Raw genomic sequence first — 12,066 nt, 5'->3', positions numbered from 1 at the left:
ACATAACACTGCTGACCGAGAAGTGCTGACTATCATATCTAGCCATCCGATTATGTTTGCACTTCTGCTGCTGTCATATTTGCTTAATTTACTATATTGCACAGGTTTTTTTGGCTGCTCTCTCCCCTGCAGGCCTAGCGTAAATCAGGCTGTCTTCTATCTGCCTGATACATTTTTAACATTAATCATTCTAGAGTAATACCTTGCTTTCTGTTAACTGGCTGAAGCTGGTGAGAAGTATACAATAGATATGGATAATCTGTACTCCAATTTATGAAAAGCTAACAGCTAATTATGTGTTTTGACTTAATTGAATAAATGTGAAATTAAGGAAAAAACAACAACAAGTAATGCTTTGTGCAGTTGATTTTTTTTTGGTCTGTCCATTGGTTGTAAATACCCCGTACAAAACTAAAAATTACACTTCCATCCCTTGCCAAACACAGACCAAACTAAAGTATCCATTACAGATCAAAATGAACTTTGTTTTATTTCTTTATTTGCATCACAATGCAGATCTGGGAATTAACTGCTGCTATGACGCCAGTAGGAACGTAAGATTTTTTGGTGTCAATGAAAAAATGTTTAAGTAAAAAGTGATCTGCAAACAACATTAATTTAATAATTTTCTGACTTTTCGTGCTTCGCTTTGCAACTGTAAGCATAGTTTTTAAAAAATGAATCACGAGCCATTGTCTCATTTCAGATACACTCTTCCATATCATATATTAAAAAGAGCAGGATCTTTCTGCCTCCTTCCTTAAGCAGCTTCACAGATCATATTCCACAATCCCCTATGAAAACTAGAATTTCACTCAACTTTGTAATCCATGGATATACATATTTCTAATGGAATCCTACCATATCTATTCAATGGCAATTTCCCTTTGGTTTATATTTGCACCACGCACTCCGGCAGTGGAATGCACATAAACACCTTACTTAATGTTCTGTTTTGGTTTTTCTGTTTATTTTCGAATCTGAAGGTGTTTGAATATCCAATTGATAACAGGAAGCTATCTTCACTCTTAACTGGTGCAGCAGCAGCTGAGATGTTGAGCAATATATCAACTCCTACAAAATGCACTCTCACAAGAATTCTTTCCTCAATTTGGACTTTTATTTAAAACGACAAAAACTACGGTAAGTAGAAAAGAGCTGAACTAAGATGTGTTTCTCTTCAGCACATTGTGCTCATGGTACAATGGCTAGAAATTAAGATTTAAAATAGTTTCCTTTCTCTTACATTATCCTAACATTCTCTGAACAATGACAATCTGTACAAGAGGTAAGTCAAGGGCTATATCACAGGTTTGTGCTGGGCACGGCTCAGCTATGCCTTTGCTGCCGCTATCCATGGTAGTGCAGCTACACTGCTGTTTATACCCGTGCTAGCAGGGGTATCTGTACGCAAGCAGGGGAATCACCTCCCTAGTTCAGAGAGTAGATTAGCCAAAGATGGCTAACCTGAGCATTTTTAGCCACAAGATCTCTTCCCAACAGTAGCCTAAGACACACATCCTTATTTGGCAACAGAGTGGCAGGAAAAGGTCCTCAAGCTCTTGGAAGAAGTCAATACTAAAAATCTCTGAACTTTGAATAAAACATGGATAAAGTGGAAGAAACAACAAGTGGGGATAATAAGCAGCGATACACGATAAGAAATCTAAACAGATAAGTGATGTAACATTACCTCAAGGTCAAAGCAAAACAACAAATGACAGAGATAAGACTGCAAAGAGCAAAAGGGAACACTGCACATATGCACTGGAGACATAATGAAGGATAAAGCAGCTCTTACAGTATAACAAGCTTGAAAATCAATACTGTGCTTTAAACTTTAAGAATACTTGGCTTGTCCAAAACTAAGCAGGCCCTGAGCTTAATGCTTTTCTCGACATATGATTCTCACTTAAGCACGGCCATATTGGGTCAGACCAAAGGTCCATATAGCTCAGTATCTTGTCTTCGAACAGTGGCCAATGCCAGATGCCCCAGAGGGAACTAACAGAACAGGTAATCATCAAGTGATCCATCCCTGTCGCCCATTCCCAGCTTCTGGCAAACAGAGGCTAGGGACACCATCCCTGCCCATCCTGGCTAATAGCCACTGATGGACCTATCCTCTATGAACTTATTTAGTTCTTTTTTGAACCCTGTTATAGCCTTAGCCTTCACAACATCCTCTGGCAAGGAGTTCCACAGGTTGACTGCATTGTGTGAAAGGAGTGCCATGGGTTGACTGTGCGTTGAAGATAACTATATCAGAGTGTTATAAAGTATATGGAGTGATAGACAATGGAAATTAAGATACAGAGTGCATACAAAGCAGAAGGGAATGATCTAACAAAATGTGTAGTGGTTTCTCATTCGAGCCCTGCGCGGATACACAATTATACCCGTGGACATAAAGCGGTGAAAGCAGCAGCATGTTGGGAAGCCGCTCGCAGAAGCCAGTGCCCAGCCCACTCCTTCCACGCAGTGGTGTGCGTCTCCTGTCCGGGAGCATGCGAGGTGCTTGCACACACTAGCATGACCAGGGACAGCTGCCGATGAGCCTGGTGCCCACCCCAGTGGGGAGGGCAGGGGGTGGCACAGATGGTCTCGTTCACTAGTTGTCACTAGAGCCCTGCAGCTCCATAGATATCTGCTTTACATCCCAAATGTGTATCCACTTAGGGCTCTTTTTCTCAGTACCATTTTCTAGTTGCACCATTTTTTGTGACCTTTATATTTGTAGTCTGAAACTTATAAACAGACTTTCAGTAAATATTACCCTCTCAATTGTGTGTAGGTTCATTTCAGAGGTTGGCTGAAGTTTCCTAGCATTTATAACTTTTAAGATGCATCTTTAAAAATTTTCTTTGTACTTAACATACTGTCCACACGCAAATGAACATGCACTCAGTGCACCTGCACAGTGACCCCCATCTCAGGGGGTCCCCAACCATCAGGGGGTTGGGAGAGCAACAAAGACACCTACACGCACAAAAACCCAAGGACGGGAAGGAGGCAGGGCCAGAGAGGTGAGCCAGGCCAGCCCTGCAGGACAGAAGCTGCTCTGGGGTGAGTGTTGGGTGGGTCTGCCCTCCAACCACCCCACCCTCGGGCCTCCCATCCCCCGAGGGCAGGATCCAACCCCACTTGGGAGCCTCTCACTCTTGGGGGCTGGACCTTATTACCCCCCGCAACTTCAGGGCATCCCACACCCCAGGGAGCAGTCCCAATTGCCATTGTGTACCAGGACCCAAAACTCTTTAATCCAGCACCAACATTGCCATTAAACAGTTTAGGGAAATAAATTCTAGCCAGCGTTTTTCCACAAAACAATCTCAGTCAATGACATATAGTACGTATATTTCAACAATTCTTCCAACTCAGCACATTCAGAAACTATTATCCTAAGAACAGCTATAATGTAGCTTACCTTAAAGTTGTTTTCTTTTGGCTTTCTCCTCATGATTATATTGAATGTCTCATAGACATCTTCTGCTCCATTTTGGATTGTGTTTGTCATGTCCTGTTGATACTGGTTAGGATCCAGAAATACTCTAAAGGTTCTTGAGTCACCTTTAAGTCTTGGTTTGGGTTCTGGTCCTGTTCATATTTGAAACACAAATCAAAACTAGATTAAAGCAAGAAAAACAGTGTTGAAAGCAGATTAAGAACTACTTTTTAGGAGAAAACTAATCATTTGAAACAGAATTAAGATAAATTCACTTTAAAGCTCATATTTACAAGTATGATTTATTGGCATGCTTCCATACCATTTCTAATATTTTCAGAAATAGGCCTATTTTGTTCTAAAAAACGAGACCAAATGGAGCTATGCCAATTCATACCAGCTAATAGAATGGTTCATTATTTTTCCAAAGGATTATATAGGTGTATATAGTTTAAAAAGCATCATCATACCTTCTTCAATGACACGTCCTTTATCATCCAACATGCCCTGGATTTCACAACCCCTGACGTACACCAGGCCAGTTTGCTCAACAAAAAGCCTCCTTCGATCAAACTTTGTGCCATAAGGTTGTGTTGGACGCACCGTAACTAAAAAACAAACATCGTGCTTGCGCAGACCTGATTGAACACAGGAAAAAGTTGAGTTATTTTGTTTATTCACCAACAACTGTTGTGTTTGTTCCTTAACAAGCAATTGAAAAGGTATACAACGGGCAAGCTTCTTTTTAACCTTTTGGCTAAGATGAAGTGTCATATCCTTTTGGTGGTCAATATAATTTGTACTGGGGGACTATGTCCTGCTTTTAGAGGATATAGAATCAACAGTCTTTTTTAATCTGTCTTTGATCCTACAATTAGGCTAGAATACTTCCAAATTTAGGGATAATTATGTAAGACACTTTAAATAAAATTCTATAGAAAGGTAAGGAAAATTTGGTGCTCTACAGAGGGGTTTCAGTAAGTTCCCTAGCTAAATCTCTTCCAACTGTATATTTCTATAATTTTCCGCCTTCAAAACTCTCCTTTGTCATGATGCCTATAAAAAAACTCTTGTCAACTGCTGATATGCAAAGGCCACTGCCTATAATGCTGACTAGTATTGTCTCATTGTTTCCTTCTACTCCCCCACCTCTCTATAGCCATTTGGCATCTCATCTTATACTTCTATCGTAAACTGTTTGGGGCAGACAGTCTTTATTCTGTGTTTGTTCAGCGCCTGGCATAGTGGGGTCTTGGTCCATGACTAAGGTTCCTCTGTGCTACAGTAATGCAAATAATTAATACTCTAAAACCAATCCAGACTGGACCAAACGGTCGGGTAATCAGAGAACAATTTTTTAAAAAAAATCTAATTAAAAAAATACAAGTAATGACTTCTGGAAAGATTCTGCTCAACAAACAAGATGGAAGTGGAAAAAAACAAGGAGCAAAGACAGGACAGGGGAGCTTTAGACAATACAGTTAGAATGAATTATTTTGCAAAGAAAGTGTAAAAAAAAAAAGACCGATCTATGGAGACATCAGGGAAGAGAGAGACCAGGACTGCAGAATGTTTTTTAAATAAATAGTGTGGATTCAGGGTACTTGTCTGAGTTCCTAGCACAAACCTCTCAGACATCCAGCATACATCAGACACCCTGCTTTTCAGACAATACTCTAGTCCATCTTCTGCTTTGCTGCCATTGATAGTCAATAACAGGTCATTGATCAGAAATATCTGAAACTGTATAACCATTGTAGTTGGCTTACTGTACTGTACATAAGGTACCTATCCTTTCCATGTGACAACAATAAACTAAACATGGAAATATCTATTAATACTACTGAGAAGCTACTATGTTACAAAGCCGTATCTTAGCTGGGACTTAAACTCATATCACAATCCAAAAGTTGTATCTATTGCCATAAACTCAATCCATTTTACTGCATGTTCTGCATTTAACATTTGTGCTATGTGACAGCCTGCATAGCCAACACACTATCCAACTCTAGCATATTTAACAGATCTCGCTCTAACTGAATTTAAGGACTATCAGTCAATGTCACTGCAGAATATGAATAATCGCTTCTATGCAGCTTGCCAACAAGGTCAACTCAAGTGTAATTCCCTAAGCACAAAGTGTTGCCTACTGATACTACACTAGGAAACATAGGCTACACAGTGCCAGCTGGCAATTCCTGACAGCATTCAAAAGCAAAACCGGAAAAACACTGGCTTTAATCAAGTCAAAGCCCATCACCATTCCCCCGTAATATAAAAGGGATCAGATTTTCTCCACAGCTTTAACAAAGAAGACTACCAGCATGCAGGCCACACCATCTCTCCACACTACTTGTCTGTTCCGTTCTTGTTAGCAAGCAGGGTATTACTTTTACAAGAGGAATGGAGTCAAGGTGTAACAGAAGGTATACAACTGAAATATTCAGCATGTTGGGCTTGCTATCAGCATGCTTATCCAGTTGAGTAGTTTTCACTCAAATAATCCCACAATTTTAATTTTGGAGGGCTCTCGGATAGGTCTACAGTACCCGCCGGATAGGCGGGTAGCAATCGATATATCGGAAGTCGATTTATCTCGTCTAGTCTAGACTCGATAAATTTACCCCGAGTGCTCTCACGTCAACTCCGGAATTCCAGCGCCGCGAGAGGTGCAAGCAAAGTCGACGGCAGAGTGGTGGCAGTCGACTCACCAGCGTGAAGACGCTGCAGTAAGTCTATCTAGGTACGTCAACTTCAGCTATGCTATTCTCGTAGCTGAAGTTGCGTACCTTACATCGACCCCCCCCGCTAGTGTAGACTAGACCTTTATTTCTCAAAGTTTTAGAGGATTTTAAAATGACCTATGGAGTTTTCCATCTTGATATCCCATTAAAGTAAATCATACAATATAAAAATATTATGGCAAGCTTTTTTAAAAAATAAATACTGAAGGCAGATCTTATGTAAAATCATTACCCCACACACTGCAGACACTTTCACTTTTCATGTTAATTATTCCAACAGTATAGACAGAGACCATTTTTATTTTGGAGACATATTTCCTTTTCAGAGTCAATGCCAATAAACGTCTCTAAATCAGTACATACAGAGATGTAAACAAAATTAAGATTTTCAACTACTACTTCTGCAAAAGTGACACCCAAGCCTTGTCTAGATATAGCATATGTCTTGAGGAGGAGTGCTTCTGCCAGCATAATAACTCCACCTCCCCAAACGACATTAGCTAAATGACAGAAGCATTTGTCTATCAAGCTTCTACAGTGTCTACAGAGGGTTTTTTCCCAGCATAGCTACGTTGGCTAGATGGTGTAGCTTTTTCACATCCCTGACCAACATAGTCTATGCCAACAAAACTTAGTAGTATAGGCCTGCGCCAAGTTTCCTTGGTTTGTGTAGTTCTCAGCTGTCTAACGAACAGATGACAGAACAGGGCACTGCTGCCATCACGACAAACTTGATTTTCAGAGTTTTATGCAACTACCACTCAGCTAAAAAAAGGTGGAAAGTATGTTCTGACAATGGCTTAAATTGTGGTTGTTACTTTGGCGAGCACCACATGTACACATCAGAAAGGGGACAGCTTTTGAACAGGATGAAAAACACTATGTAGGTTCTTTAAAAAAGAACCGTTTCACCGTTCAGGTGAAAGATTACTGTAGAATCCTGTAGTGATAGGTGAAAAGCTGAAAATGTAGTGGGGCTTTATCTTGCAGAGCTGAGGGAGAGAACTGATTATTTAAAGCGAAGTACATGAGCCAGAATAAAGAGAATGGAAGACTGTTAGGAACAGCTCCTTTCTGCCTTGCCTAGATGGAGAATGGCTGTCGTTTCACAGAAGACAGTTTGAGTCTGCTACTGATGGAACTAACAGAGCTAGTTCTTTTAGCTCAGGCAGTAGAAGATCAGGTTTTTAGGTCCAGAGGTCCCACGTTCAATTAAAACTGCTGACAACCTATCCTAGGGTTTCATTTTACAGAAGTTTTCCTGCTTTATTTTATGGACTGCTATGGAACAATCACAATGCCAACTGCCAAATACTAGGTAAAAACCTCTTAGGGCTGTGGAAAGTTCAAACAACAGAATGCAATGCTGATGTTAGTATTCTACAAAGAATGTGCTATTTCCATTAATGGCGTGAATCACAATATAGAGGAATGGGTTCTGAGAGGGGATTATAGAAAATCATATTTGCTTAGAGATTTGTTTAAACACCCATTATGTGATTAGCCTCCAACCACCCCTTTCGTTGTATGTATTAAGAGTAAAGCATTCAGTGGCTATTCCCTAACTATCTTCTAGGTTGGAGTTGATGGCTTTAGAGAACTGTATGAGAATTTTAACAGCAGTTAAGCGGTAAGATTTGAATTCTTGGCATATTCTTTTCCAGCTCAGGGAATGTTCTCCTAGGCTATAGGGGCTATAAAGTCTCAGTCTCTCTCTCCTTTATTTGCACCGAAAAGTAAGTTACAGCATTTGAGATACAGCAGATTTATAGTCAATTAAAACATGGCATATTCAGTTTCGTGTACATAAATTTCCACTGTAGATAAAAGGTTATAAAGCACTCTACAGACAAACACAACCTATCTATAACTAATATTCTAGAAATCAGCAGAAGTAGTATTTTAGATTTCTTTCAAAAAAGTACAAAGAAAAGTGAGGCAATTGGGGGGAGGAGGGGGAAGGAGATCTTCCACCAGGGTGATTTTTGAACTCTTATTTTTTTCCTATATCAATTTATTTTTCAAAGCACCACAAAAATATTCAAAGTTTATATTTGGATTTTTTTATATTTTAATTCGATTTTTACAAAATAAAGGTTTAAATCTGTTAAAACTGAACTCCGTATACCAACCTTAATAGTGTAGCTACTTTTGTGCCATAATATTGAGTAGGATCAGGGTACTTTAACACTACAAGATTATGAGAGCTCTACACTTATCCCAAATTCTGATAGTACTGTATCTACAATAGGCATGGAATGTTCATTACTGAAATAAAAATGAGCACCTTGCCATTCATTTTTGATGTGATCTCTGACGTTCAAATGAATTGTAACATCTGCTCGTACTCGCATTGGCCAGTTTTCACCAATGTTGGGCTTTGCCACCTCTACCACAGTGAAAGACACAATGGGTTGTGCCATTCGAGCCCATCCACCAAACACAATGCCTCCATATTCGGATTTCCTAAAAAAAAATAAAAAATAAAAAAAAAATCAATAGTGTGTTAGAACCATCAACCATTGCTGCATTCAGATTTTCTTTAAACTGCTGAATAATTTAAAAACCACATCATCAGCTCCAATATTTAAGGGACACGAGGAAGAATTTAAAAGGCACGAAATTTCAGCATATCTTGTATCAAAGAATCAACATATAATGTAAACTAACATTTTTATCTCATATTCTCACCTCCTGTGTGAAGGTAAAATTTGTGATGACATTTCAAAAACAGTCATTCAAAGAAAGAGAGAAGATGAGACCACCACAGAAAGATTTAATGGGTATGAAAGGGAGAGTACACCCTATGCACTACAGAAAATGGTGACATATAGGTGGGATTTTCAAAAGCACTCAGCACCAGTGTAACTCTGCTCCTAGTGAAGTGAGTGATAACATCTTGATTTCACTGGGAGCACAGTTAGGCCAATATGGAACACTTGTGAAAATCCCACCAGTATTCCACATCCATAACACTGATACAAATGATCAACAATTAAGAACAATTGTTAATACAGTGAAGTTTGTGGTTAACACTTAACACAAATAAGGTCTCAATGTTACTAAAAAAATACTAGTCAGCACATAGTGGTCACAAGCATTCTTCGTGGGCAACAATACCCAGAATATATTTTAATACATTATTTTAATATATTATTAGAAGATTAATCTTGCATGAAGCAGTATTTTAGAAGAGATTATGGAACACAACATTTATACCTTTATAACAACTGGAAACAGTTGGTTACTACTTACATGACTATATCCACTTTATATTATAGATATCACTAATTATTTATTCCCCAAAAAGCTTTAGCTACTTCCTACATTGTGGTGTTTGGTTTGTTTTAGTTAATACAGAAATATTACCAAGGTTTCATCCTACTGACACTATCCTCAATGTCCTGTCTGATCTCATATGTAGACTCTAAGCGGAAGAGATTAAAGTTCCGTAGAAGGTAGTCATGAAGAGTCAGAAACTGTAAATTCAGTTTAGGAAGAGCGAGGCAGCCTAAGGGGGAAAAAAAAAAAAAAAAAAACATTAAATCCATCTTCTGTCTATTAATGTAACAAATTCATTGGTTTTACGTATTCATAAACACTATATACAATTCCATCATCATGCTTTAGTCATGATATGAGAAGATTTAAATACTTTCTTCTAAAGCCACATACTACACCAAAAAAAGGAGGGGAAGGAGGGGGTGGCACAAAGGCCATTCCCCCCACTTTGTAAATCACCTTCAAGCGATCTAACTGTACTATTTTATTCTTGTTGACCATTTCTCTGTATGCAACTGTCGTACTTAAAAGACACGTGTATTTGCATTACCATAGCAAATTATTTGCAGTCATTGGTTAAAAAAAAAAATCATCTGACTTCACCAGAAGTGACCACAGTTAGGACAACCATACTGGACAATTCCCACAAAAAGTTTCTGATGTAGAAGAATTGGTCCAGTGACACATGCTGTGGACAAGTCAGATGGTTTCTTCGCCAGAAACCAAAAAAAAAAAGCAATGAGGCGGGTGGATTCTGTTTATTTTTACATTAGAACTTCAGCCTTTCTAGGCTGGAAGACTGATGACTAGAGAACTAGAGCCAAGAGAGCGAAGGCTGAGCAACTGAAAAAGGGAGGAAGTTTTTTTATTACTATTATTAAGTTGATCTCTTTATTTTCAGTGAAGAAATAACATTTAACAAAGAGCTGCTTTGTCCAAAGATTCTTCACCATGATTCCTTCACTTTATTAGGGCTCACAATAACCATTACCAACACCTACCAGAAACCCTCTCATAAAACAAGACAAAGCCAAACTTGACATTAACAATACACTTGAAGGAAAAAAAGGAAAAAATCCCCCTGCTTTCTGTGCTTCTATAGACATTATGAAGCAGCAGAAAAAAAATTATCTGAAGGTCACCTTTAATTTTCCTATCAGTAATATAGTAAAAACATTTGAGGATAGGGTTCTCTCTATTTTGGATATATCATGGCAATAGTGATATGGGGCAGAGTAAAGGCACTTTGGCGACTAAGATTTGTGCTAGTGTTCAATGTTTTCCCCCTCCTGAAGTAACTGATACATTTTTGTTGATAGAGCTATGCAGAGGGAATAGAAGGGGCAGGAGGAGAGAATTTATCTATGAGAGAAGTACCTATTCTACTTAATGGGCCCCCTTCATTGTCCATACTGTACTCACCCATTAAGTACTATCCCTCTCACGTGTCAACTAAAAACCACACACCTCCCACCCAGCACACAATTCCCTACCATATCTTCCCAGCATTGTAACCACCCATACTTAGCTCCGTCTGGCTCCAGAGATTATATTTTATGCAGAAAATGCTTTTAAACAGCTAAATAATGACAGCAACAACCTCCCCAAATATCATTGGCACCAGGTTTGGAGATTGAATAAATTTTGGAGTTTCTATCTGAGCCAAGCTCATGGAGTTACCATGGGACCAAAAAACCAACAACAAACCACAATACGAAAATGTTCTAGAAATGAGTTCACTGCATACTTCGAGCCATCTTCTCCCTCAAATACCCTGCCCAATTAGCCCCAAATCATTTCCACGTTGGCATAAAATCATTCCTATGAAATTTCAAGTGGATGGATTAGTTTTAATTAAGTCAAGCTAATGGAGGGAGACCTAAGTGTGTTAAAAATTGGGCACAGAAAGCCCAAAATAAATAGCAATGTTGTTGTAGCCATGTCAGTCCCAGGATAATAGGCTACTTAACCTTAAATGGTCCCTCAGAATATGTGCTTACTACTTATGCTATTCTATCTATTTGACCTTGTATTTAGCTGTGACACTCCGAGTACTTTTCTCAGAACTCAAGAAGAGTTCTGCGTAGTTTGAAAGCTTGTCTCTCTCACCAACAAAAAAGTTTGGGCCAATAAAAGTTACTACCTCACTCACCTTGTCTCTCCAAAATAAATAGCTGCATTTTTAGCCTACACTATGGAAATACTAGTGTTGCTCCGCAACTCAAGTTCTTACACATTGCTCATTTAGAAGACCTTCTGTTTTTGGTTTTTAATTTTAGCTTCCCAGGAATTTAAAAGGTTTTATTTAAAAATGGGAGAAAATTGGTAAACAAAACAAACCGCTGGGGGGGGGAGGGAGGGAGAGAGGTACAGGGGAGGAGAGGAGGTATGCACCAAAGGGCAGGTGAGGAAGCCTTCTTCTCCATATAATGGCCAGGTGGTCTCAACTGCCAGGACCCAGTTCCCTGCTCTTCTAACTCCCCTCCTGCGCACAGGAAGCAAAACAGAATCATACCGAAGGGCCAGGATGAGGAGAGGAGTGGAAGGCTGCAGCCCACGAGTACCACCACCTCCACCTGAAAGAGCCCCATCTGC

The 12,066-nt window shown here is 39.2% G+C and overlaps 1 protein-coding gene across 3 annotated transcripts in view; it reads right to left on the bottom strand.

Moving 5' to 3' along the window:
• Positions 1–12,066, bottom strand: part of AQR (aquarius intron-binding spliceosomal factor) — a 113,043-nt gene that overhangs the window by 61,987 nt on the left and 38,990 nt on the right. For all 3 annotated transcript variants that reach the window (XM_077818957.1, XM_077818956.1, XM_077818958.1), the window contains 4 exons: positions 9,559–9,700; positions 8,477–8,655; positions 3,916–4,083; positions 3,428–3,597 (listed from right to left, as the gene is read on the bottom strand). In XM_077818957.1, coding sequence (XP_077675083.1) covers positions 3,428–3,597; positions 3,916–4,083; positions 8,477–8,655; positions 9,559–9,700 — 659 coding nt within the window. The remainder of the gene's footprint in view (positions 1–3,427; positions 3,598–3,915; positions 4,084–8,476; positions 8,656–9,558; positions 9,701–12,066) is intronic.

Source organism: Eretmochelys imbricata, chromosome 6, assembly GCF_965152235.1.
Source record: "Eretmochelys imbricata isolate rEreImb1 chromosome 6, rEreImb1.hap1, whole genome shotgun sequence".
NCBI classification, from domain to species: domain Eukaryota; kingdom Metazoa; phylum Chordata; order Testudines; family Cheloniidae; genus Eretmochelys; species Eretmochelys imbricata.
The sequence above is the reverse complement of the archived record's forward strand: the minus strand, read 5'-3'. Positions and strand labels throughout refer to the sequence as shown.